This window comes from Neoarius graeffei, chromosome 10 (assembly GCF_027579695.1).
Source record: "Neoarius graeffei isolate fNeoGra1 chromosome 10, fNeoGra1.pri, whole genome shotgun sequence".
Classification (NCBI taxonomy): Eukaryota; Metazoa; Chordata; class Actinopteri; order Siluriformes; family Ariidae; genus Neoarius; species Neoarius graeffei.
Window position 1 is genome coordinate 7632028 of NC_083578.1, and position 27665 is coordinate 7659692.

Here is a 27665-nt window from a genome sequence, read left to right on the forward strand (position 1 = left end):
AAGAACCCAGCCCTTCCTCTCCCCATCACCCTGCATGGCTCACCAGTGGACACTGGAGTCCTTCTGCTTTCTGGGCACCATAATCACCCAGGACCTGAAGTGGGAACTGAACATCAGCTCCCTCATCTCAAAAGCACAGCAGAGGATATACTTCCTGCAGCAGTTAAAGTAGTTCAGCCTGCCAAAGACAATGATGGTGCACTTCTACACAGCCATCACTGAGTCCATCCTCCATCACCACCTGGTACGCTGCTGCATCTGTCAGGGACAAGGGTAGACTGCAGGGTATCATTTGCTCAGCAGAGAAGGTGGTCGGTTGCAGCCTACCTTCATTTGAGGACCTGTTTGCCTCCAGGACACTGAGGTGGGCAGGAAAGATTATGGCTGATCCCTCCCACCCTGGCCATAAACTCTTTGAGACACTCCCCTCCGGCAGGAGGCCGTGGCCCATCAAAACCAAAACCTCATGCCACAGAAACAGTTTCTTTCCTACTGCTGCTGGCTTCATAAACATGACCAGTGACCCCTGCTTACTCTGCCCTCCTCCTTACCAGTACCATACCTCAGACCCACTCTGCCCTCCAATAAACAAGACCAGTGACCCCTGCTTACTCTGCCCTCCTCCCTACCAGTACCATACCTCAGACCCACTCTGCCCTCCAATAAACAAGACCAGTGACCCCTGCTTACTCTGCCCTCCTCCCTACCAGTACCATACCTCAGACCCACTCTGCCCCCCAATAAACAAGACCAGTGATCCCTGCTTACTCTGCCCTCCTCACTACCAGTACCATACCTCAGACCCACTCTGCCCCCCAATAAACATGACCAGTGACCCTGCTTACTCTGCCCTCCTCCCTACCAGTACCATACCTCAGACCCACTCTGCCCTCCAATAAACAAGACCAGTGACCCCTGCTTACTCTGCCCTCCTCCCTACCAGTACCATACCTCAGACCCACTCTGCCCCCCAATAAACAAGACCAGTGATCCCCGCTTACTCTGCCCTCCTCCCTACCAGTACCATACCTCAGACCCACTCTACCCCCCCCCAATAAACATGACCAGTGACCCTATTTACTCTGCCCCCCCAAGTTGTTTAACTAATTTGCACATTTGTTTACCTGCACAGTTATTTTCTTTTTTTAAATTTAGTTCTTATTTATCTTAGAATAGACTCTTTATTTAGCATTTATTTATTTATTTATTTATTTATTTAGGTACTTATTAATCCTTATAGTAGCTAACTTCCTTGTAGTTGCAACAACTACTTGTCAATAAAGCTTTTTCTCATTCTGATTCTGATTCTGTTTTATTACGTTGTGTGTACAAACGTAACCGTTTCAGGCCCCATTGACGTTATTCTTAATCCCATCCGTTTTCTGACAACGCTCTAGGATTGGCCAAATATTGCGCTGTGATTGGCTAGCAGTTCATACAGACAGGCAAACCAGCCAAATTCGATCCAGGAGGCAGGATTTACAGAATACATTTCCACCAATCAGGAACGCTGAAGTCTCTGTCAGGCGAATAAAAGCATCATCCGGGTACTTAGGGTTCCTGTTTGGCGACCCGTCGCCACAAGAGAGCTCTGCGTTTAGAGTTATCGGAAATTTGGGCCTAAACGGCCATTAATTTATCCGTTTTCCCGCAGCTGGGGAGCGGAAAACGCTCTGCGGGGCGAGGAAGTTCCCACAACAAGGGGAAGAGCACCTTTTCCGGGGTTAATCCCCCGCTTTTTTTGCGCGCCACTTTTCTTAATCTTCTTTGGGAGACATTTTGGATTTGGTGTCTCTTGTAATTTTTTTTCTCGGTTTGTTTAGTGGTCAAGATGTCGCCGTAATGGAGTCTCCGGGTTTGACAGACATGAGCAAGGGCCTTCGTCGCCTGACCCGCACCTCTTATAACAACCCGCTTTTTTCGTTTCTTGTCCCGTTTAATGCTAGAGAGCTCGGCTGCTCTCTCCCTGGAGCTCGGCCTCAGTCCTCCTTCACCCAGAGACATGGAGAAAAACCCCAGCGCCAGCACCAAGGCCCCGCCCCGTTCCAGCTCCACAGGCCCAGCGCCAACCGACTCTAAAACTAAAACAGGTCCGAAATAAAACTCTCTTTGCTTTGTGTTTAAACTATTTCTCACCTTTTTTTTTTTTGGTATGCTCAAATTTTAAATATCCCAGCTGTAAACGCGATTGTTTTTCTCTTGTTTATCTGATATGACGTTCATAGGCCCTGGGTCACGTGGTGTCCCAAATGGAGGATTAGTGCACTTTGTAGGACCAAGCCGCCGCTATTCTTGTACACTCTATAGGACGCTTATGTAGGGAGCAGGGATGCGTTTGGAATTGAACCTTAACAGGGAAAAACAGTTCTGTGTTGTGTAAAATCTGTTGTACTCCTTTTTTGGTTTAAAATGTGTTTTTAAGCTCCAAAACGGTTCTAAGTATCATTGAGTTCACTTTGGGAAGTGTATATTATGTTAAACTTCAATTTCTATACCGACATGGGTCTGGTTTTAAGGTCAACCGAACTTTATTTGTAGTTTTATTAAGGCACTGGCTTGTTTACACGCATGCACACAGAGTAAATAAAACGTGCTGACGTGTTTTTCATTTTTACCACCGTTACATTCAGTAAAGAACAGCACGTCGCAATTTTTATCCTCTTCTAGTTACCTTTAAGACTTCACCAAGCAGGTTGTTGGGTCTGTCACTACTTGTCTCTCGAAATTAACAAATAGATTTGATTAGAAAGCCCTGATGTTTAAATCTAAATAAAAAGCTTCACCACATCAGTGATCGCACAGAGGTTTTGTTTGTGAAGCATCTGTTGAGCTCTGGTTTCTGATTGGTCAGCCAGCAAATTGTAGGCTGATTAGATTAGATAGAACTTTATTGATCCCTTTGGGAGGGTTCCCTCAGGGGAAATTAAGATTCCAGCAGCATCATTACAAGATAAATGGAGAAAACTTCTAGATAAAGTAAGTATTTACATATACAAATATAAAAAAGAATAAGATATTGGGGGGAGTCCAGTAGGAGAGATATTGCACATTGTCCAGTATTGCTTTTTGTCAGGCTAGGCTGCTGCTCCTTCCCGTCCCGTCCTTCCCCCAGAGAGTTGTACAGTCTGATGGCGTGAAGGACAAAGGAGTTTGTAATACCCTGTCCACACTAGGGATTTTGTACCGATACGAAGCTACTTTTGTACCGCAACACCTGTCCACACTAGCAACTATACCGGCAGGGGCTTCAAAGTTTGGGAGAATAGCAGGGTACAAATAATTTACAGCAGGGTGCAAGATGGCAGACATAATGCATGCAAAGCGTGCAGATAGATAGATATGCAAGTACGAATTTTTCATGGGGCGGGATGGTTTGGAACAGGCCATCTAAAATGGGATAACATTTACCCGGGACGGGTATTTGAGGCGGGTCGTCTAGCTTAAGCTTGATTAGCGTTGTTACGCATGCCAGTGTTTCCCACAGAAATTTTGGAGATTATGGGGGCAAGCCATGGGGGAGGCGCGGGGGTTGTTTAAAATTGAGTGATATGTTAAATATTAAGTTATTACTGAAAAACTATTGATTAAAAAAAACAGACACTGAGAAATGGTCCTATAAACAACTTTACCAATATAAAAGATTACCAGGACTACAAAAATGCAGAATAGGCTTTACTTATCCAAATACACCTGTTGGTTCAAAAGTTAAAGTGCAGAGAACCTCACAGCACAACATGAAGTTACCTTCAAATATAATATAAATGCCTCAGCTTCCATGTAAGAAAAAAAAAACTATTAATACTAGTACTGTGTGCAGGCAGTCTCTCCTGAAGATTAAATTAAACAATAATTATAAACTAATAAAATAAATGGCTCAGGCTTTATAGAAGGAAAAAAAACAATTTGAACAGAATCTCAGTATGATGCTGAAGCTGCCTAAACAATGGAAAATAAAATACCATTTTGGCAAAAACGTTGGCATCCATTAATTTCTTGTATTAAGTAAAAAAAAAAAAATGTTGCCAGATACTGCTAACGTTTTACAGCCCAAAATATTTTCAAAACCCGCCGAAATGCACTTAAAACCGCCCAAATTGGGCGGGAAACCGCGCAGTCTGGCAACACGGGCGGCAGTAATGGCTGCACTCGTGTCGAGGATGTAAACACCCTTGACACGGCAACAGACATGCATGACATAGTGGATGTAATTTATGTTCACAACTTTTTTTTTTTTTTGCTGTCAGAAATATTTAATATTAAATTGTGACTCGACTGACAATAGCCGGTGGCATAACAAGCCATAGCCGGTGATTTGCCGCCGGTGACCAGCTACTTTTGAGACCGCTGTACCGGTACTGTAGCGGTATAACTGTATCGGTACTAAACCCACAAATGTATGGGTTTCGTATCAGTGCTGTAGTGTGGACAGATGAAGTGGTTCTGTATCGATACAAATATAATGCGCAAGCGCAGTGAACCATTCCTACGTCTTCCAGGTTATTCATACAATACGCACGTGCTTTCCAGCTGCAAATAAAACATCAAAATGGCTCAAAACGACTGTGGGGAGCTACATGGAGCAAAGAAAGGGGGAAGGGGGAGAAAGGGAGATTCGTTTTCTGTTTCTTTCTCAACTGCCTCGCGCGTTTTATACGATTCGACTGAATAAATGACCACCAGAAATACAGACTGTACATTGACAGCAAAAAGCGCACACGTGGTGTTTCATCCGCCATATTCTCGGAAGGAAGTTACTCGATAACCACGGAAACATTTCGCGCACGTGCATTTCAACTTCCGTGAAAGAAAACCGCAAACATTTCTCGCTAGTGTGGACAGATGCACTAAACTGTACCGGTATACTTTGTATCGATACAGTTATACCACTATCGTCCCGGTGTAAGTGTGCTGTTCGTCCTGCACTTAGGAAGGAGCATTCGGTCACTGAACAGGCTCCTGTGGCTGCTGATGACGGTGTGCAGACGGTGACTGGCATCGTCCATGATGTTCAGTAGTTTGAATAGTATATCAGTCTGCTTCTCATTTCTATACTATGCGTGTCATAGTACGGTACTACTTTTTTAGTTTAATGTATGTTTTTAAGCTCCAGAACAGTTCAGTGCGTGGCGCATGCAGCACCAACCTTAATAAAACTACAAAAAAAAAAAGTTTGGTTGACCTTAAAACTAGAACCATGTTGGTATGGAAATTGAAGTTTTTTAGCATATACACTTCCCAGAGTGACTGCAATGATACTTGGAACTGTTTTGGAGCTTGAAAATATACATTTTAAACCAAAAAAGTAGTACCGTACTATGACGCGCATAGTATAGAAATGAGAAGCGGATTGATATAAACCTGCAATTTGCCTTTGAGCCGGAACTACTTTCAGAGCTGATGTTGGCTGACCAATCAGAAACCAGAGCTCATCTTTGCTGCAGATGTATATATCTAAAATTTACCTCAAGTCAAACTGGTTAGGTTTTTTTTTTTTTTTTTTTTAAGGGTGTATTCACACCTACGTTGTTTGGTCCGGACCAAACGAACCAAATTTCCCTTGGTCCGGACCTTTTGGGTTGGTCTGAATACAAACCACCGAACTCTGGTCCGGACCAAACAAGCAGACCGAGACCGAGCTGCAAGGTCGGACTCGGTCCAGACCAAAGGAACCCTGGTGCGGACCTTTTGGAGGTGTGAAAGCAGACCGGACCTAATCCGACAGTTTTGCTTTTTTGTACCTCGGGAGCTTCCGTCGTTTGTCGAGCATTATGGGAAACAGAGTCTTGACACTCCACCGCAAAGTGCAAACACTGTTTTGGTTGTCAAGGGAACCTTACAACAGTCGTTCAGTCATTCAGACCAGTGGTAGGCTAGACTACAGAGTACAAAAAATGAGTAGGGTTAAACGTGGGCCGAGGAAGAAACGCGTACCCTTGTGGATATATGGGCAGATGTCCACATATCTGAGCTTTTGGAGAGAACACACAAAAATGGCGACGTGTTTGCTGTATTCAGTGAGAAAATGAAGGAGAAGGGGTTCACGCGCTCCCCAGAACAATGTCGGCTAAAAGTGAAGAAACTCCGTCAGACCTACATTAAAATCAGGGACATTCTTTCAAAAAGTGGCGGTACTAGCGACTTGCGTGAAGAGCCAGAACTGTCACAACATGTGTGCTCATCAGCGCTATCCTCCGTGACTACTTTTGAACTTAACGCTTTGTGCGCGTGTCGTCTCTGACCAATAGCTGAACGACCTCAGGGCGCATGGCTTTGTTGACAGATTTTGGTCCGCTTACTAAAATGTAGTGTGAAAGCGAACTGCACCAAAATGAAAAAATAAAAAAAACATTTGGTTCGGACCAAAGCAAGTGAACTATCGAACTATCCTGGTCTGAATACACCCCAAGTCATGAAGAAATGTTTAATATTGTCTGAAAGAACAAGCAGTGTTTTTATAAAGGGTCGGCATGTGGCCTGGAGATGTCCTTGTGACTATTAACTGCTGCTCAGAGGCTATTCTTGTTCTGCCACATGACGACTCAAATCCTCACCGCTCCCAGAGAGACTCGCATCTTCTGGAGAGGATTTGACTTTATTGACTACACACAGAGCTGCAAGAAATGTGCACGTGCCAGGCTTGACGTTAACTTTTAAACCTACTTGCCTTGGGGGGCAAGTGAGGGGTAAATCACATTCCTCCCCCCCTTATTTTGAGTTTGTGCCTTCTTTCAGAAAACCATAGAATAGTTGAGTTGCGACTTAAATGATCACGCATCGAGTTGAAGTTTGGTTATCTGTTACTTGTAACTGACACTAACAATTTTATCCAAAACAGTTTTTCCTGCCTTGGTCAGTTTATTTCGGTTTCACATGCATGCAGCTGTTGTAAAGTTCAGTGTGTTTGTGTGTAGAACTCTCTCTGACTATAGAGATCTTGCAGTCACGTGACCCGAAAGTACACAACCGCCATCTTGTCGGTCAAAAACACAGCTGAATACTGCTGCACTCGTGTACAGAATGGATCAATTTCAATCGACGGACTACACGGCTCATTTTTCTAATGAACAGAGAACTAGATATGTCTAAAATAAACGATCTACAGATTTGTGACCCTTATGGCTTTCCGGACGGAGTTTTCACGACCGGATTTTGAACTGCCAGCAGAATACCCAGACGTGTACGATTACCTCATTAACTTTCCCTCGCTGTTCAGTGGTGAAGCACTGCGTGCCTATAAATCTCTGGACAGTTATCTTTACAGAAATTCAGGATTTGTCAGCGACTCAGATGTGGCATCTTGTAAACAAGAATCCTCATTGGACGGGTAAGTCACTTAAGTATTGAGTATAGCACTGACCAGCCGATTATAGAATAAGGTAATTCCAAATCGTCCGTCATGTTTACATGGATCTGGCATTGGAGAGGTAGAGGCTTAGCAGTGGAGATTCGAGTAGCTGTTTTCTGAGCTTAGTCAACAGGCCGGCTCTGCAGCCCCGCTTTTGCTTCCGCTCCCGGCGCCGCCTCCTTCGCTTTGCTTCCAATAACAATCCACAGAGACCCCGCTGGTCTCGCTGTCTCGTCCGGAATGTTTTTTTTTTTCCTCTTGTCCGGAATGTTGTGCATGCGATGGACATCGCTACAAACCGTCATTTTCTGCTGGAAACCAATGTCCAGTAAGTCCATACGGTTGTAGTGGATATTGAAGTCCGGTACAGACGAACAACACGCAAAAATACACAAAAAACATAAACGTGCACAGGTAGGGAGAGCTTGTAGCCACAGCCGTTGTAGTAGAATTGTGTATATAGTAGGGTTTTCCAGAAGAAAAGGTAGAAGTAGAAGGCGGAATATGGCGTTTGACTGACAAGATGGCGTCTGTCACAATCTGGATCGGCTGTGACGTCACATGCAAGTGCTCCATAGGTTCATTACTCAGTAACGTAGAAATCTATAAAACAGTTTGTATGAAGAAAACAATAGGGTGCCAAGACTTTTGAACAGTATGGTGTTTGAGAATGTATAAAAAAAAAATGTATAAGGCATATTTCACAAAAATTTGACACCAAGGACTGATTCTGTAACAGGCTAATGAAAAGATAATGCATAGGCCATGGCATTTTTTTGTTTCTAGTTTCAACCTATTGTGCCATCTAAAAACCTGTTCCTGCATAAAGGCACCAGTGTGGATAGAAATTCACCTGATGTGTCCCGTACGTAACCTGTTTTCCCTCAATTTGCGTCAACCTGAGATGATGTATCTATTTTTACAAATGCCCATTCCAATTCGAAGCTGTTCCACTAAAGAATCCTTAATGTTAAGTCACAAGGAATTCTTGAAATATTGTGGAAACCAGATAGAATTTATTTGAAACAAAAAAAAATTATTATATGTAATTACATAATTTTTGCTTGGCGTTACAAAAATTTCTTTTTAAACTAATAGTTTTGCTAATAAGAGTGCCTAACTAAAGTAACTGTTAATATCTGGTCATTTTATGATAATGACATTATTTCTATCATCCCTCACAAGGAAAGAACTTCAATGTGATTATGTGACTTCCTGACTGCCTATGCAGAATTGGAATTGAAATTGTCCTGTACGTAACCAGATTTTTTCAGTCTTCAGAATTTTTGTAAAATTATGGATTTCATAGACCAGATGCCAGAGGGATAAACTGAATAATGTTGTCGATAATTCGGAGAGGTTATGATTGGATCAATAAACAATTCTTCATTCCACATGGGCTTAGAATGGAAAATGAGAGGTTTGTCCCATACGTAACTTAATGATTTTGTATAGTAACTTAGGGGGATTAGAAATAGTCCTTAGAGGCATCAGAAAGTTTTTTGGTTACTTTATTTTATTAGAAAAAGTATCAATTTTCATGTCTAAGCCTAGTGAGCGACCTCGCTTGGATAAAAAGTTCTGTAATGTGAGAGCAATCATAGGGCTGACATTTTTGAATTTTTCATCAAATGTCCTGTACGTAACTGAAATTGTAGCTCTAACTATTTGTCAGGTAAGCCAAACTATGGTTTTGATAGAATGTCTTAGCCATATTAAGACCATTTCATCAGACAATCTGAAATATAAATGGTTGACCATGGTATAGGCATTTAAAAAATGTATTCATATTGTCTGGGTGCGGTAAGGGCCTTGGTCCCGTACGTAACTGTTGCTGACTTAGCATGTTCATTGGTCAAAAAAGTACCGAAACATTGGTTTTTTTTTTTTCTTAGATTTTTGGCATTCTTATCAGCTGGATATTACTCTCAATGAAAACATACTTTAATTCAAAATTTGGGAAAGTCAATTTTTTCAACCCTCTGGTTGACAGCAGTGTCAAATAATTATGAAACATGCCATAAATATCATGCACCTCTAGGTTAAAAAATTAACCTGTGCTGCCTCATGACACAGGATAATGTTTGAGTTTTAAAATTTACTGTGTAGGTTGTGGGTGTTTTTTATACAGACCTGGCAACCTGTAACTGAATCAGTGCAGCTGGTCTGTCATGATGCAGCACAGGTTTTTATTTTATTTTTTTAATAAACCAAGAGGTAGATGATTTAAAAAAAGAATATTTTGCACAGGACTGTGTTCCTGTAACAGAAACAAAGCTCCAGCTCTCTCTGCTCTTAATCTGTTCTGTTCTTTCAGGATTTATCACGCATGTCACTCTTTGTTGAGGTTTTTTTATGCCAGAATTGTTTGAAACCAATCTGGGTTTTCTGTCAAATAAGGAAGTGGCTTCACCTGTAAGAAAATCAAACACTTTTTTTCATGCAGAAACTAACTCTTTTTAATGTGAGCAGAAAAAAAAGATTCTTAAGCAAACTCTTCCATCCTCATTTCCGACTTTCTGGTTTTGTAAAATACATATTAAATACAATCATGAATTTCTCTAGAGTTTTCAGGCTGAGCTCCTCTCCTCGTATTCTTTAACCACTCATTTCCTCACTTGTTCTTGAAGCATTTGCTTCTATTTAACGTTTTTCTTGATCTTTTTATCCATTTGTTTGTTTGAGCAAGTAAAAACGGTGTAAAAATGAACCATATTGAAGACCGATTAAGCCTTGCTTGCATGAAAGACGGTGTCTGTCTGACCCCAGCTGTAATTTATCACGTGATGTGACATCCTGTACAAAGGGTCTATAAACGGTATGCCTACCATACAACAGCAGCGGGGGTATATAAAATTTAATGCTTTGCAAGTTATGAAACGGACTAAGAAAACAGCCAAGACATAATGGCGGATATGTAGTGAGGGACGCTTTTAGGAACTGAAATAAAAGATCAAAAAGCTTAAGTTTTATAGTGCTAGTTTGTAATATATGCTCATTGCAATTTGCCCGGTCAGGCAAACATGTCCCACTTGCCCTGGGCAGTCGGGCAGTCCTTAATGTCAAGCCCTGAAGTAGTTTGGTTGTAATGTTGTTTTGGTCCTAAAGTGCCCTGTCAGCTGCTCTGCGTTTCACTGATAAGTTGCGTCAACACCCTGTTCACTCTTATGTAAACTGCGAGGTATTAAAGTAAAGTAAGTGGTGTGGTGTTTTCTAGTGTACAACTGGATCAACAGGACATTTTCATCCAGCTAGTGACTGAACTGTGTTTAGTTGGTTAGGAAACTCATGATCTGTTCTGATCTACAGATCAAACTTTTGTAACCACAGTTGATTTTTGGTATGTTGGGTATAATTCTCCCTAAATTATGGATTGTCCTGTTACTTTTACCCAAAAACAAATTGTGCGTGCTGTGCTATATGCCGTCAATTTTCCACTTCCCAGAGTTCTGACATCAGCCCTATTTGGATCGGATTAGTTAGCAGGATGTCTGGCTACGTTTGTCTCCTCAGTGATGAAGCTCATGTATCTGGACAGTGTTTGATATCTGATGGAGGGCAGTAAAGTGTGCTGTGAATGTGGCAAGTCAAACGTTGTTGTTGCAATGTGATGCAATTAGCTGTCAAATCAGTTTTGAGCATCTTGCAGTAGCTTTCTCGGTGACGGATGGACAGTCTGTGCTTGGTGATAATCACAGAGGTGTGTGTGTGTGTGGGGGGGGGTAGGAAGTTACCCGGACCTTGTGTATATTTAATCCCATCCTTTCTGATCAGATTTGAAGAGCATTTTTACACTGCAAGTTCTAACACTTTTTTCCATGTTTTTCTGTCTTCCTTTTAAGATGCAAAGAATAATGGCAGCTCCAAGCGCTACAACCGTAAGCGGGAACCTGCCTTCCCCAAAACAGAAAGCTTTCCCGGCCCCCGTCGCACCCACCCACAGAAAAGCAAGAATTTCGACAAGAGACCCCCCCAGAGAGGTGGAGGAGGAGGTAGACAGGGTGGGCTCATGGGCGGTGGGAGAAGAGAAGAGGTAAGATGTTCACAACGCTGAGAGCTGGATATGTGACGGCTTGTTTTGATGGTGCTGATTGTTCCGTCTGTCCTCCCACAGGTAGCCGAGACGCACCGGGCCGAGTTCAGCCCGGCTCAGTTTTCTGGACCTAAAAAGATCAGTTTGAACCACTTGCTCAATTTTACCTTTGAGCCGCGTGGAGGCCATGTCGGCTCCGGAGGCGATGGGCATTCGTGCTGGGGTCGCCGCAACAAATGGGGTCACAAACACAAGCCCTTCAACAAGGAGCTGTTTCTGCAGGCCAAGTGAGTTAGAGCTCGGGGAGAAAGCATGCCGTGTTGTAGGGCTGTGCCGATAGACGATGCCATCGTCCATCGACGATGGTGGTCATCCATCACGATGGAGAGCCACCATCGTGATACCACGCCCCCTCCTGTCATAAACATGCATATATGGTATCATCTGGGCCTATTTAACCTAAAAAGTTAGTTTTTTGTTAGTTTAGTTATTTAGTTTTGTTTAATATATAAATATATTATGTAACATAATTATATATAAATACATAATTATATAAATCATTATAAAGTAATATCCTATTACCGCTTGTTCACGTAGGCTATGGTGCAGGGACGTGCTAGTGAGCATATGTGGTTACACAAATACAGTATCCTACTAATAAATTTTGACTTCATTTTTTAGCCTACACTATACTTTTAATGTAAAATTTGTCATGTTTAAACAAATAGCCACTATTAACGACTTCAGTTGGGAAATATTGCACCTTATCAAGCGGCAGTGAAGCGCAGACTTCGGCAGAAGTCAAATAACTTTAATCTGGTAAATAGGCCTACTTTCAGACACAGAATGGTCCACTCTAAGCCATAATGTCAAACCAAATGGAAGAATGAAGGTGATTCTGACATGTAAAGACAGTGTAAAAAAAAAAAAAAATCATGATTTTAAAAGCTGGTGCAATAATTCAGACCCTAATAAATTGGAAAAATTAGCGCGTTCAAGTGCGCACTAAAGGCCGAAACGCTTCTTCAATTGATATGGTGTAAATAAACAATGAGTAATAGCTTAAGTGTAGTTTCTTCTCATAGTTTGAATACTAGTCTTTCATTGTTAGAGCTGATTAATATCTTGCCGTGATCAGTGAGTGCTCGGGGAGGTTCATTTCCACCTGCACTTTGCGCAGCTCATTTCTCCGAAGCCAGCTGCGCGCAAACGCAGTGTTGACTGCTCGGCAAACTCCAAACGCTCGGTCTGTACTGGCCCTCTGTTGCGCAAGCGAGTTGGTTATGGCCAGGTTCAAATTGTGCCAAAAACAACTTAACCACGGCCATTTCAATTGCCTGATGGCTGCGACAATATTCGCCCCGTTGTTATACAGGCGATCTTTTTCTATTTTCCATTCGGCAAATGTCTCGCACAATGCGTTTTCTAAATTGTCCGCTGAATGTGTCTCTGGCATGAAACTCGTCTGCAGGCATTTGGACTGCATTGCCCACTCTCGATCCACATAATGTACAGTAGCTGACATGTAGGGCATCATGTTGCAGCTGGACCACATATCCGTTATCAAGGCCAAATATTCCACATCCCCTAGCGCTTATTTTTTATTTTTTTCTTAACGTGCCAAAGCCTCGGATGAGTATCTAATACTTTTTAATAAATTTAATAATGTGGTATTAAAATCCCCCCGCCCACGATATGATCATCCATCACGATGTTTGCACTGTAAACATCGTCGATGCCAATTAAGGGGACATCGCACAGCCCTACCGTGTTGTACCGCTACAGGAAAATGATCAGCCACAGGGTGGTGTTGGTTACCAGCTTGATGGGTTTTATTCCTCTTGCGCCACTGTAGTTTGTAAACGATGATCCTGTTTAATTTGACGCTCCTTGTTTGACTCTGTAGCTGCCAGTTTGTGGTGATTGATGACCAGGATTATCAAGCTCACTTCACTGATCCTGACACTCTGGTCAGCTGGGACTGTGTGCAGCAGGTGGTGAGTGATCCCATTCATATAAAAATGAAGAATTGATCAAATCCGGTGTGTTGGGGCAGAGAGAACCGCAGTGTGTTTACAGGAATAGAGCAGCTTGAGAAGCTGTTGGAGATTAACCTGACTAGCTGTTACTCAACGGCTCAAAGCGCATGATGCGGTTTTTAGGGAGCCAAGCACAGAGCTTAGTTTTTATTTATCTATCCATCTCCCCCTTGGGGTTTCTAATGCCCCTTTTCTACCAAAGCAGTTCCAGGGCTGGTTCGGGGCCAGTGCTTAGTTTGGAACCGGGTTTTCTGTTTCCACTGACAAAGAGCTGGCTCTGGGGCCAGAAAAACCGGTTCCAGGCTAGCACCAACTCTCTGCTGGGCCAGAGGAAAGAACCGCTTGCGTCAACGGGGGGGGGCGGAGTTGTTAAGACTAACAACAATAAGACCATGAAAGATCGCCATTTTTAAGCGACGAGAAGCAGCAGCTGTACAAACACGAAGTCATTAGGATGCAGTGCTGCAGCACAGCAACCTATGGGCTCCCCTAGGGGGGCCCATAGGTTGCAGTGCAACCTATGTTCTACGTGTTTCTTCTTATATTTATTATTCCTACGCAATTTTTGATTTCGAATAACTCAATAACCGTACGTAGCACACAGACAAACAATACATCAAAACGTGCGGCTCGATCGGACTCGCTATGCTATTACTTTTCTCTACAGAATACGATTTTTTCGCGACGTAGTCGCGAAAAAATCATCGAAAAAACCCCCATTCATTTCTATGGAATTAATTGAAAAAAAAGCAGTTTTTCAACGTTTTTCAAACGTCCGCTGCTCTGGCATGCTTTAAACTAGAGACGTGATTCAAACTCTAAAACGTAGGAAAACTTCTCCTCTGTGGATCTGGCATTCAACTTTTCTGCTAGGTTCTACACTTTCGGATCAGTCCCGGCTCAAACGCCATGTGGGTTCTGGGAGAAAATCCGGCTTTTGAATGGGTGTCTATTGCGTTACACACCAGTGAAGCTCGTTAACTTGGAGTGGAGAGAGGTTGAAAATAAAGCTCAAACTTTCTCGCTTAAACTGTGTTTTCAGCCACAAATTTCACTCTACAGACATGATTTTCACAAAAGTAGTAGTAAAACTTGTCCTGATTCACACAATGTGTCTACCTCAATGATAGGATTTACAGTTTTTGAATGACAAGTGTCAAACTGAGGACAGGGCAGCTGACAGGCCTCATTGACACCCATTATAAACGTGAGAAAAGTCACTCGTTTTTAAATCGCTCTAGTGTCGTTATTTTTAACACTATAGACAAAAAATACATTTTATTCAGGAGACCCTTCTAGCGCTCACTGTGAAAGAATTTTGTGAATAGCTGCTTCCGTTGTCGAGTTATTTGTCATTGTTCGAGGTCTGGTCCATAGTAAAACACAGCACAAAATTCAAGACCTTGTGTGTCTTAGCTCATTGACACCCATTATAAAAGTGACAGAAAAGTCTCTAGTTTTTAACACTACAGACAAAAAATAACATCAGTCTATTCAGGAGACCCTTCTAGCGCTCACTGTGAAAGAATTTTGTGAATTTCTTTTTATTGTAAAAAAAAAAAACAGCCTCGGTCGGCATGACACTTCACCTTAGCCGCCCACTTTATTAGGAACACTTCTGTTCGTACATACAAACACTCTTCTTAGAGTTTAGAGTTTATTTTATTTTTAAAAGGGACAGTGCACAAATTAAACATTATCCTTGTGGTAAGGACAGATGTCTGTCCCAGGTTATAGCAGTACATGCTAATTTCCGCCTGTAGTCACTTTGTTTATACTCTTGAATAGCTCTTCTTCATGATGGCTGCTGTCTCAAGCACACACATAATCATTGCATTGAAACATCATTGCAGGTCACACATTCACGGCCAGCGAACATGCGTGACCGAATTGCTTTGCGCACTGCATCCGCTCACAATTTCCCCCAGGGAATTGTCCGGTCTAGTTATTGTTGCTGCTGCTTCTGTGTTTTTTGCTTCGATATTCGCGCCAAGGTTTATGCAAACGTAGCGACGTAATGACGTGGCTCCGCTTAGCACCGCAAGCTATGGAAAAGCAAACTGGTTCTCGGCTGGCTCACAAGTTGAACGAGTTGAGCACCAGCACCGGCCCCGAACCAGCCCTGGAACTGATGTGGTGGAAAAGGGGCAAAAGTGTCCAAGCACTGAAGGCACTGGAACCTTAACCCTTTTTTTTTTTTTCTCCTCCTAAACAGCGCATCTACAGCCACGAGGTGCCGTCGTGCCCGATCTGCCTGTACCCTCCAGTGGCAGCGCACATCACTCGCTGTGGCCACATCTACTGCTGGCCCTGCATGCTGCACTACCTGTCTCTGAGCGAGAAAACCTGGTCCAAGTGTCCGATCTGCTACGAGGCCGTGCACAGCGCAGACCTCAAGAGGTACAAAAGAGAAATGCTGAAACTGTTTAAGTTGCTTCTCTGGATTGTAGACTTTTGGTTTCTGATGAATTTAAACAGTGTCGGGCGGTTTTAACCAGGCAAAACAATTTGGGAAGTTCAGTTTAATTTGGTGGATTTTAGTTGTCTACAAGGTGTACAGAGACGTGTGCATCCCAAGAACCTTCCGGTTTTAACTCCTTGTATCTCGCCTTCAGTGTTGTTGCTATGGAAACGCGTCAGTACATGCCTGGTGATGTCATCACCATGCGCCTGATGCGGCGGGAGAAAGGCGTGTTGGTGGCTCTGCCCAGCTCCCAGTGGGTTAAAGTAGAGGAACCCATTCGCTTTGGAGGTGAGAGGCTGTGTGCTAGAGGGAGCTCAGCTGAACACCTCACAGAACATGGAAATAAAGTCTGTCTTTAGTACTACAGAAGTTAAAACTCTATACTTTGAGTAATGATGAGTATGGTGTTTGTGTTGCAGATGTGCGTCTGAGCTCGTATTCCAAGCTGCTGCTGGCGTCTCAGGATCAGGTTCTGGGTCTGTTGGAGGAGGAGAGGGCAGCACTTAAGGCTCAGCTGAAGCAGGAACAGGATGACCCACAAGCCTGCTTCATACAGAGCGCCTTGCTGCAACTGCAGGTCATGCGTGCACACCTTTTATAACCTTCAGATACCTTTTTAATTCAGGATCAATGATAAGCCTCAGACCACACAGTGCACCAACTTTCTTATTCAGAGAAACTGACAAGGTTTTAGGTTTTTTTTTTTTTTTTTCCTTCCTCCATGTTGGTCGAATAAACACTTTACTCAGACGCGAGTTTAAATCTCTCACGTCTTTTAATGTAGATTTATAATGGTGTGGAATTAAACACCAAATTTAAGTGTAACTTATTTAGTTTGACTTTCACATTTCTATCAGTGTCGCACACGGTCTCAAATGCTTTGGACTTGTGTAATGGTTTAAAACTAGCTTTCAAAACTTTCCTTTTTCACCACACTATCACGCAAGACTCATGGGTGGTGTCAGTTCTCTTCATCCCCCCAGGGCTCTACGTTAACTTTTGAAACCACTTGTCCTGTCGGGCAAGTTGAAAGGAAATTTACTTGTCCGAAGAAATATGAGAGAAAAAAAAAACACAAACTCTTTGTAACCCAACAATCTTTATTGCATTTGTTTCCGAATTCACAACATGTGCATAATATGTATGAATCAAAAGTAATCAATACTTCATATACTGAGGCAAAAGTTCAAAAATGTAGTAAAACAGACTGCTTGATACCATAATTCACCAATTATGAAGTTCAGAAGCAATATATTCCAATAGAGTAGAAGTTATGAACAAAATTTTTTAAGAACAAAACTACTATGAGAGCCAGAAACACTAACCATTTTATTTTTTTCTATCTATCGATTCTTCAAGGTCAAAACTCGTGTTTTACCAAAAGACCATCATAAAAATGGTACCTGCTTCCATCTGGCAAGGCACGCTGCAATACAGATGGGAGTGGGGAGTCAAACTCTCGCAGTTACCAGAGAACACGCGCGCGCGCGCGCGCCGCCCCCCCCCCCCCCCCCTGTAACCCTAGCTATGTAATAGGCGAGAGGCCAAGGGCTATGGGAATGGAGATTGGCGCTGCCTTATGCGCCACATGGCGTGGGAAGGGACTTTTTTTTTTTTTTTTTTGAAACTCTTGTTTTAATTGTTTGATTAAAATAGTGTAGATTTGTGTTGCTCTTGTGCCTTTTTTTTTTTTTTTTTCCTCTCCCCTGAATTTGGAAGTTTTTTTGAAGTCTACTCAATAAATGACCCTTTTATATATTCCTATATGCGAATATTGGGATTTTTATTACATTAATCACTGAGTTCACTCATGCTCATTAACAGTAATTTTATTGCCCAAGAGCCCTCCCTCTCGACTTTTTTTTTTTTTTTTTGAGCATGCTTGTTTTTCTCTTTCATCAGAAAGGTACGGTACATGTTTTGCTCATCACTGAGCAGTGATAGACCTCTTGATTGCCCCAGCTGTTTGCTAGAAGTCTTCAAGCTTTTCCTCAGGGATGTGATTTTTCCGCGAATTCGCGGAATTCCGCTTTTTTCACCTCAAAACTTGAAGAAAAAAATGTTTCCGATTTTTCCCTCAAATCCACATTCGTATCCTATTCGTTCCGACTTTTTGTTTGAAAGATGGCAGCCTCAGATTTGCATCTTTACGCCACGATCACGGAGGCTGCCATCTTTCAACTCTGTTTGAAGCGAGCGCATTCATTGGTTGTTAGAGCGATGGGCCAATCATGTACCTCGTTTCATCTCATTGACGCAATTACGTCATTGAGATGAAACGAGGTACGTGATTGGCCCATCGCTCTGTAACAACTAATGAACGCGCTTGTTAGATAGCTGTACGTAAGCTCGCTTCAGACAGAGTTGAAAGATGGCAGCCTCCGTGATCGAGCGTAAAGATGCAAATCGAGTTAAAGAAATCGACAGAATAGTGAAAAACAAGTTCCGCTGGGAATGGTTGGAGAAAGAGGTTGCTACAGATGTTGGACATGAGACTGTGAGACATCTGTTCAGCGATTTCGTTCTTTGGGGAGAGGGCAGAGGTCTCTGGCTGTCAAGTTTGGGGATACTGGGACCTCCCCTGCCCGAGCTACGAGCGTCCAAAGTCGGGTTGGAGCCCGGGATAGAAATGAAACCTAAGCGGAGCGCCGTGGCTCGCCTCGGGGCGAATTGCGTCCCAAGGCGCGGGGCTAGCGGGCCCTGCTGCGCTGGTTCTTTGGGGGGGTGAGTGAGTGAGGGTGTGCGCAAGTGAGGGAGTGTGTGTGCGCGAGAGAGTGAGTGAGTGTGTCAGAGTTGCATGTTGACCATTAAATTGGCTTGAATTTGTTAATCATGACAAGTTTTTTCTTGTGTTTGCTTGCCATTTTAGTACAATTTTTAAGTCAGAAAACCCAGGAGCTTCGGGGGGCTTCCCCCCTTGTCCCCCAACCAGGGTGCTGCCCTGGACCAGCTGGGGGCCTGCGGCCCCCAGACCCCCGGCTAAAATTTTCAGATAATTTCACCAGCCCCAAATCACATCCCTGTTTTCCTGTATGTGTGTAGGAGCGAGAGAACAGCCTGCTGAAGCGGAATGTTCCGGATAAAGGCAGTGTGGAGGGCGTAGATATGAGGAAGCTCTCTCTGACTGATTCAGCTGTCACTGAGGTGGTGGAGGTCAACAAGCTCGCCAGCTCCAAGGTGAACAGCCAGTTCAGTCAGAGGCTGTAAAATGATCAAATCTGTCGCTCTCGTCTCTTCAAATGGACTAACGCTGTATGTTCCTCTCTCTAGCCAGTTCTGCTGTACGCCTCAGCATTTGATGATGAGATTCAGGAAACCACTGATGAACTTCCTGAAGCTGTGCAGGAAGCTGAACAGGAAGTGACCGAGGTGGCTGACCAGGTGTCTGGTCCAGGAGAGGAAACCCTGACTAATGAGGCTGGGCCACAGCAGAACTCTCAGCCTGGTCCATACTACTACTTCTACCAAGGTGTGAGGAAGCAGTGACTTTTTTTTTTTTTTTTAATTCTTAGAGATGCTCTGCTCCTGTAGGCAGGTGGCTTTGTGGAACCATCATGTTTAATGCAAGGTCTTCTCTCTGGTGTAGCGGAGGACGGGCAGCAGATGTTCCTGCACCCGGTGAACGTGCGCTGCTTGCTGAGGGAGTACGGCAGCCTGGAGAACAGTCCTCAGTCCATCAGCGCGACTGTAGCAGAGATCGAAGGCCACACGGTTAACGAGGTACGGCTTCAGATCTAGCCACGATCACACTCCAAGCAGTTCAGTATCCACAGCGGTGCTTGAAAGTTTGAACCCTTTAGAATTTTCTATATTGCTGCATAAATATGACCTAAAACATCAGATTTTCACACAAGTCCTAAAAGTAGATAAAGAGAACCCAGTTAAACAAATGAGACAAAGATATTATACTTGGTCATTTATTTATTGAGGAAAATGATCCAATATTACATATCTGTGAGTGGCAAAAGTATGTGAACCTCTAGGATTAGCAGTTAATTTGAAGGTGAAATTAGTCAGGTGTCTTCAATCAGTGGGATGACGATCAGGGGTGAGTGGGCACCCTGTTTTATTTAAAGAACGGATCTATCAAAGTCTGATCTTTACAACACGTTTGTGGAAGTGTATCGTGGCACGAACAAAGATTTCTGAGGATCTCAGAAAAAGCGTTGATGCTCATCAGGCTGGAAAAGGTTACGAAACCATCTCTCTTTTTTATTTTTATTTTATTTTTTTTTTTTTTGGGGCTTTTTGCACCTTTATTGGATAGGACAGTGTAGAGACAGGAAATGAGCGGGGGAGAGAGAGAGAGAGAGAGAGAGAGAGAGACGGGAAGGGATCGGGAAATGACCTCGGGCCGGAATCGAACCCGGGTCGCCCGCATTCATGGTATGGCGCCTTAACCACCTGAGCCACGACGCCCCCTACAAAACCATCTCTAAAGAGTTTGGACTCCACCAATCCACAGTCACAGATTGTGTACAAATGGAGGAAATTCAAGACCATTGTTACCCTCCCCAGGAGTGGTCAACCAACAAAGATCACTCCAAGAGCAAGGCATGTAATAGTTGGTGAGGTCACAAAGGACCCCAGGCTAACTTCTAAGCAACTGAAGGTCTCTCTCACATTGGCTAATGTTCATGAGTCCACCATCAGGAGAACACTGAACAGCAATGGTGTGCATGGCAGGGTTGCAAGGAGAAAGCCACTGCTCTCCAAAAGAACATTGCTGTTCATCTGCGGTTTGCTAAAGATCACGTGGACAAGCCAGAAGGCTATTGGAAAAATGTTCTGTGGACGGATGAGACCAAAATAGAACTTTTTTTTTTTAATTAAATGAGAAGTGTTATGTTTGGAGAAAGGAAAACACTGCATTCCAGCATAAGAACCTTATCCCATCTGTGAAACATGGTGGTGGTAGCGTCATGGTTTGGGCCTGTTTTGCTGCATCTGGGCCAGGACGGCTTGCCATCATTGATGGAACAATGAATTCTGAATTATACCAGCGAATTCTAAAGGAAAATGTCAGGGCATCTGTCCATGAACTGAATCTCAAGAGAAGGTGGGTCATGCAGCAAGACAACGACCCTAAGCACACAAGTCGTTCTAGCAAAGAATGGTTAAAGAAGAATAAAGTTAATGTTTTGGAATGGCCAAGTCAAAGTCCTGACCTTAATCCAATGGAAATGTTGTGGAAGGACCTGAAGCGAGCAGTTCATGTGCGGAAACCCACCAACATCCCAGAGTTGAAGCTGTTCTGTACGGAGGAACGGGCTGAAATTCCTCCAAACCGGTGTGCAGGACTGATCAACAGTTACCGCAAACGTTTAGTTGCAGTTATTGCTGCACAAGGGGGTCACACCAGATACTGAAAGCAAAGGGTCACATACTTTTGCCACTCACAGATATGATATTGGATCATTTTCCTCAAATAAATGACCAAGTCTAATATTTTTCTCATTTGTTTAACTGGCTTCTCTTTATCTACTTTTAGGACTTGTGTGAAAGTCTGATGTTTGAAGTCATTTATGCAGAAATATAGAAAATTCTAAAGGGTTCACAAGCACCACTGTAAACCTGTGTGTGGGGTTTGTTTTTGAAGGACGTTCGTCGTCGACACCGTTACCTATCTCACCTGCCACTCACTTGTGAGTTCAGCATCTGTGAGCTCAACCTCCAGCCCCCTGTCGTCTCCAAGGAGACGCTGGACAGCTTCTCAGGTACACGCCTGCACCTTTTTTTTTTTTTTTTTGTTTTGTTCGTTTAAAAAATAGAATAAAATAAAATCATTGATCAAAAACTTGGTTCCTTTCTGACAGATGATCTGGAGCGCAGGAGGCGTATGAGGCAGAAAAAAGCGAGGGATGAGAAGAGGAGGGAGAAAAGGATTGAGATGGAAGAGAACAGGAAGCAGGGGAAATGTGAGCATTAAAAAGTGTACAACAGTTTAGAATGCTAACGTCAGTTTATTTGCAAACAGTGTCGTGTGATGTTGTAGTGCCTTCACTGTTAGCTTGTATTTCCCATGACTAGATGTAACCGCAGTCTTGCAGGCGTGTAATTAATCAGAAGGTATAAATCAGCCTTTAGGCGTTGAGCATTGCCGACAGCAGCATATTTGTTTGTAGATCCAGAGGTGCACATCGGGCTGGAGAACCTGCAGCAGTTCCCAGCGTTTGGTTCTCCTCCTCAGCACAGCCCACCAGGACAGAATGCGGAGTTCCTGCTTGGACCTCTGTCTCCTCTGAGCAGCAGTCCTGTCTCGGGTAACGGCAGTTCCTTCCTTTTTTTTTTTTTTTTTTCCAGTGCATTCAAATGTAACAGTCATACAAGACTACACTTCAGTTGTCTGTTATTCAAGACACCAAATGGACTGGCGTTAAACACCATTAACGAGTTGTCTCCTTGTCATGTTTCAGACGTTGTGATGTTCCCTAGGCTAAACGGGACTGGGCCGTCCTTCAGCGTAGGCAGTGTGGAGGAAGACTTGCCCTGCATGTCCTTTGCACAGGTTAACCCTGCCTTCTTTCCAAAAACACTCCTCCTTTTCCTGGGAATGCTTTTTAAATCTCTGCTTTTAATCCATGTAGATGCTGAGAGACGGGAAAGCACGAGCAGATGTCTGGCCCAAACTTCCCCCGAAGAAAGGTTTGAGATTTAGAACACTGATCTGGTCTAGTGAGTGTGAGGGTTGGATCTGCTTGCTTAAAAAAAAAAAAACCCTGTGCAGATGTGTTCCTGGCTCCTCCGGTGGCTGATAGCGATGGGGAGAGTGACGGATCGGACCGTGTGCCGGTGCCAAGTTTCCAGAACTCCTTCAGTCAGGCGGTTGAAGCAGCACTGCTGCAACTGGACCACAAACCACCAGCCAAGACTGAAGCTCCGCCCACCACTGGTCAGTCCTCTGTGTATTTTGGTAACAAGGGGGGGAAATAAAATTAAGTGATCTGTATAATTAGTGGCAAAGTATGCAGATCTCATTTGGATTAACCCCCCCCCCCAAAAAAAAGCTTATAGCTACCAGTTGAGCTTTGTGCAAACTTTGTCAAGTGTTAGCGTGAACATCTTCAAACTGAAAATAGACATCTTTGTTCCTCTTTTATACAAACACCAGAGCTGCTGTGGCTTTAAACTGCTAATTGATTGATTAATTTGGGCTGGGGGGAGTGTCTGTGCGTGACTGAGATTAATCAGGGATGAGAATTTTCTGCAGAATTCTGAGTTTTTCCTGCTGAAAATGTCATTTTTGTGAAACGTGTAAATCCGTTGAGAATTTCGGGGGAGGGGGGTTGGCACGCGGCGAGGCTTGTGGTGGCACAAGTAGGCAGGTCCGACCGCCCGCCCACCTGCCAGCATCTTTCGGCAACACTCATCGCAAAATTGGTTGCAGCTGTGATAACGGAAATCGTCATTGCTTTCTTCAATATTTATGCTAACGACAACTCGCGACGATTTCCGGCAACGTTTTGGCGCTAGTTTCATCTCACTTCTACAATTCATGGAGAAACAAGCTATACGTACACGGTTTTGATCACTTAAGTGATCAAACATGAGGAACTCTGCTGCTGAATACAAGAAAGAGCTAGAGAAAAAAGACGAGCAAGAGAGTTCAGACAAAATAAGTTAATGTTAAAAAAATCAGTTCTGACCAAGGCACAGGCCAATAGAAATGTATCAGCAAAAGCTCTTAAAGCCCTACAAAAACATAAACTATCTAGAAAGAGAAAATACACAAGTGAGAATCGGATGTCAAATCTACAACTGCTCAAGAAATCTGCCAAGTCACCTGCTGTCACAAATGAACCTGTTGAGCAGTCAACCTCTTCCTCTATTCAGCCATCATCTCGCTCAAAACCAAGTTCTACTAATCCTGCAGCCACATCTACAACTGCATTACCATCTACCAAACCCTCTGCAACATCTCTTGTTCCTTTTCTTGGTAAAAAGAGAAGAGAAATTAAATATTCTGGAAGAGATGGTTAGAAAGAAGGTGAAAAAAACAAACTAACCATCTATTTCTATTAAAGGTGGAGTATGAGATTTTTTTCAGGAGTTTTTTTTTTTTTTACCATATTGCTTGAAAAGCTCCACACACCCATGTTGCAAGCAGTACAATAGAAGGTTTGACCCAAAAACGAAATATTTTAATCCAGTCTACAGTGTAAAATAAAGGAAAAACGCCATCCAATCATATCGAGGTACCACCTCAAAATGATTGGATACTGACACGTCAATCACACTGAAGCCTGCGAGCAGCCGTGTGTGTGTGTGTGTGTGTGTGTGTGTGTGTGTGTGTGTGTGTGTGTTTTGTGAGAGAGCAAGCAGTGTCACAGCGTGCAGGATTTTCTCAGTGTGCTCCCTCCAAACAACGGGGATTTACACGAAAACGGAAGGAGATATTCACAAAATTTTCAGTGAGTGCCACAAGGATCTCCTGAACACATTGATGTAATTTTTTTTTTTTTTTTTTTTTGTCTGTAGTGTAAAAAATGAGGTCACTAGCACGAGTTAAACGAGTGACTTTTCTGCCAAGTTTATAATGGCAGTCTATGGGGCTGCGCTCTCTTCACTTTGAGGCTTCTCATTCAAAAACTGCAAGTCCTATCGTGTAGGTAGACACGTGTGTGTGTGTGTGTGTGTGTGTGTGTGAATCAGGACAAGTGTGGCTACTACTTTTGAGAATTGTGTGTGGAGTGAAAATTGGGGCTGAAAACACAGTTTAAATGAGAAAGTTTGAGCTATTTTTCCAAGCTCTCTACACTCTGCTGCACTGGTGTGTAATGCAATAGACACCCATTATAAAGGCTGATTTTCTCAGGCTTTATAAGGGGGAGGAGGGGTGGAGACGCGGGGTGGGGGGGGAGCATGGCGAGGGCGGGCATGTTTCTTTTCAAAATGTGGCTTGCGGGAACCGTTATTCCAAAATCTCGTACTCCACCTTTAATTGAAATTTTCAAATTTGTCTGTGGTGCTGACATTTTATGTGACATTTGGTGTTAATACTGTGCTTCAAAACATTTTTCAATCTCTATAGATTGTAAATATATGGTGAGGTTTTTTCTTATTTATCTTTCAAATTCCTATGTGAAAGCACTTTTTAAAGCACCAAAATAAAGGATTTTTATTTGAAATAAAATGTTATATAATGTTTTAGAAAATTTACATATAACCATTGAGATTATCTACATATGTTTTAGAAAATGTATACACCAATTACTTATTATTTCTTGAATTTGACTCAAGTTCAATAGTCTATTTGATATTTATTTCACACAATACAATTGTTTGCAAATATTTCAGAAGTTTGGGAAAATGATTAAGATATTGTTGGATATTTCAAGCTTTCAAAGGTAATGATTTCCCTTTTATTTTCAATGTTAGAAGTCATCAGAGGTCACATTTCTTAGTGCATTTTATAAAGATTTTCCATGCTCCTAGGGGGGCACACCCCCCTTTGAAACACCCCCCCCCCCCCCCCCCCCCCCCCCCCCCCATGCGTGCATTGTCTGCCCTTGGCAGACATTTCAGTGTGTTTTTTTTTTTTTTTTTTAAAAAGTGTCCCATTCTCATCCCTGATTAATGCATCAGTGTGTCATTATTTACTTCCTGTGTTTAGTAATGGCAGAAGCATCTGTTTGATATGATGTAACGGTTTCTTCACCGTTTCCTTTTCCCAGATGAGAAAGGAGGGAAGAAAAAGAAGAAAAAGCAGAAGCTTCTCTTTAGCACCTCGATGGTTCACACAAAGTAAACCTGACCGCAGATCACACTTTCACCCCCCCCCACCCATTTTTTTTTTTTTCCCTCTTTACTCCAATTTTATGTTCCTCAAGTGTCCGCTTAGTCAAGTCATTAATAAACTATGATCTAACTCCTCACTATAGGCTAGAGACTTTGGTACCAAATTAAAGTGACTGCATTTAGCATTCAAACAATTTAAAATAAAACTGGGTGATCAGGCAGTAAAAATCAGTGATTAGATTCATTGGGCTTTTGCTCAAAGTAGCACACAAACTTAATTTCAAGTGTACGATAGATGACCTCAGAGCGAGGTGTTGATACAGACTCACCCAGCTCTGTTGGCACTTCCTTGATTTTCACAAATGTATTTCAGGGTTCAGTGATGACCTTCAAGAGTTTAACGGACAGCAGTCAGCCAGCTGCTGAATATCACCCTTCATGTCATCACTGAAGGCCTGATGCTTTGAGTGAAGATGTTCTTGGGGGTTTTTTTTGATCCACTTCAAAGTTCACTGCAATTGCTGCTCATTTCCTTCCTGCCCCCTTCTCACCACAGCTCACAATAATGTATTTTCTGCACAGTTCTTATTTTACTAACCTGTATTAAAGCCAGAGTTTGGTCTTGAATGTTTAACTGCTGAAATTGAGCAGGAGTCTGATGCTTCATCGAGGTGCAGCCTCCTTTTTTTTTTTTCCCTTTAAATGCATTTATTTTCTCTTTTTTTTTTGATTCCGTACTGAGAATCTGCTTTATAAATCTGCATATTGATTTAAGGAATAAAGATTTATGCACCGCCTCTTGTCTGCTCACTGATCTGGAAATGAGTAATTCTAACTCGTACAGGCAGATTCTACCATAACAGAGGCCAGTTAAAGGAGTACGCCACCCTCAGGTGAAATTGAGGCAGTCCCTGCAGTCCCTAGAGTTGGATGAGTGAGCCAAAGCGTTTTGTAGCCGACCCAGCCATGGCCCTGATCTAGAAACGCCCCGGTTAGCTTAGCGTAGTCGCTGTAATCCGGCGTGTCCAGCTAGCATGTCGTTGCAAAAGTGAATCAAATAAGATTTTTTATAATTATTTCTCATGACCTGTACATTCACATCGAGTACACATCAGTGCAAATTAACACGAAGGGATTTACTAGACCAATTTATATCTGGAACTATTTTCGGCCACAGCACAGGCAAAGCACCGCTGCAGGCGCAAAGACACCACGCAGCACCTGAAAACCCTCAACTTCCGTCAATACACCAGCGTGACTACTAAATTCTCTGCTACTAGCAGTGTTGCCAGATACTGCTGATGTTTTCCAGCCCAAAATATGTTCAAAATGCACTTGAAACTGGACGGGAAACCGCCCAATCTGGCAACACTGGCTACTAGGCTGACACTGACAGGTGCTGCGTGGTGTCTTTGCGCCTGCAGCGGTGCTTTGCCTGTGCTGTGGCTGAAAATAGTTCCAGATATAAATTGGTCTAGTAAATCCCTTCATGTTAATTTGCATTGATGTGTACTCGATGTGAATGTACAGGTCATGAGAAATAATTATAAAATATGGAGTTATTTGATTCACTTTTGCAACGACATGCTTGCTGGACACGCCGGATTACAGCGACTACGCTAAACGGGGTGTTTCTAGATCAGGGCAATGGCTGGGTCGGCTACAAAACGCTTTGGCTCACTCATCCAACTCTAGGGACTGACTCAATTTCACCTGGGGGTGGCGTACTCCTTAAGTCCCATCTCCTTAAATTGCTGAATTGATTATTTTGATCATTCTAAGTTTTTCTAGTAACATTTGGGCTCTTGGACATTCACAAATTTTAGGACAGTAGTCCTGGTAACTAATTAATTAATAAAAGCCTGACATGTCATTTAGCATGTCTGTCAATAGAAACACATTAGTTTCTATCATCAAAATCTGACCGACAAACTAACGTCTACCATCATATTCTGACAGACACTCTAGATGCAATAGCAACAAAACTGTTTTTTACATTAACCTGACAAATTTAGTAATAATACTAAATACCTCATCACTAGAACC

General features: G+C 42.9%; 1 protein-coding gene across 1 annotated transcript; it reads left to right on the forward strand.

Moving 5' to 3' along the window:
- Positions 1 to 1561: 1561 nt before the first annotated feature.
- Positions 1562 to 26416, forward strand: rnf10 (ring finger protein 10). Its single transcript, XM_060931184.1, has 18 exons — positions 1562 to 2090; positions 11188 to 11378; positions 11460 to 11665; positions 13285 to 13375; positions 15633 to 15817; positions 16033 to 16169; positions 16301 to 16458; positions 18924 to 19058; positions 19152 to 19350; positions 19468 to 19601; positions 21481 to 21598; positions 21698 to 21799; positions 22007 to 22144; positions 22298 to 22389; positions 22469 to 22526; positions 22609 to 22773; positions 25556 to 25625; positions 25993 to 26416. Exons 1-18 carry the CDS (start codon positions 1940 to 1942, stop codon positions 26000 to 26002), a joined length of 2340 nt encoding a protein of 779 aa, XP_060787167.1. The 5' UTR covers positions 1562 to 1939; the 3' UTR covers positions 26003 to 26416.
- The last annotated feature ends 1249 nt before the right edge of the window (positions 26417 to 27665 follow it).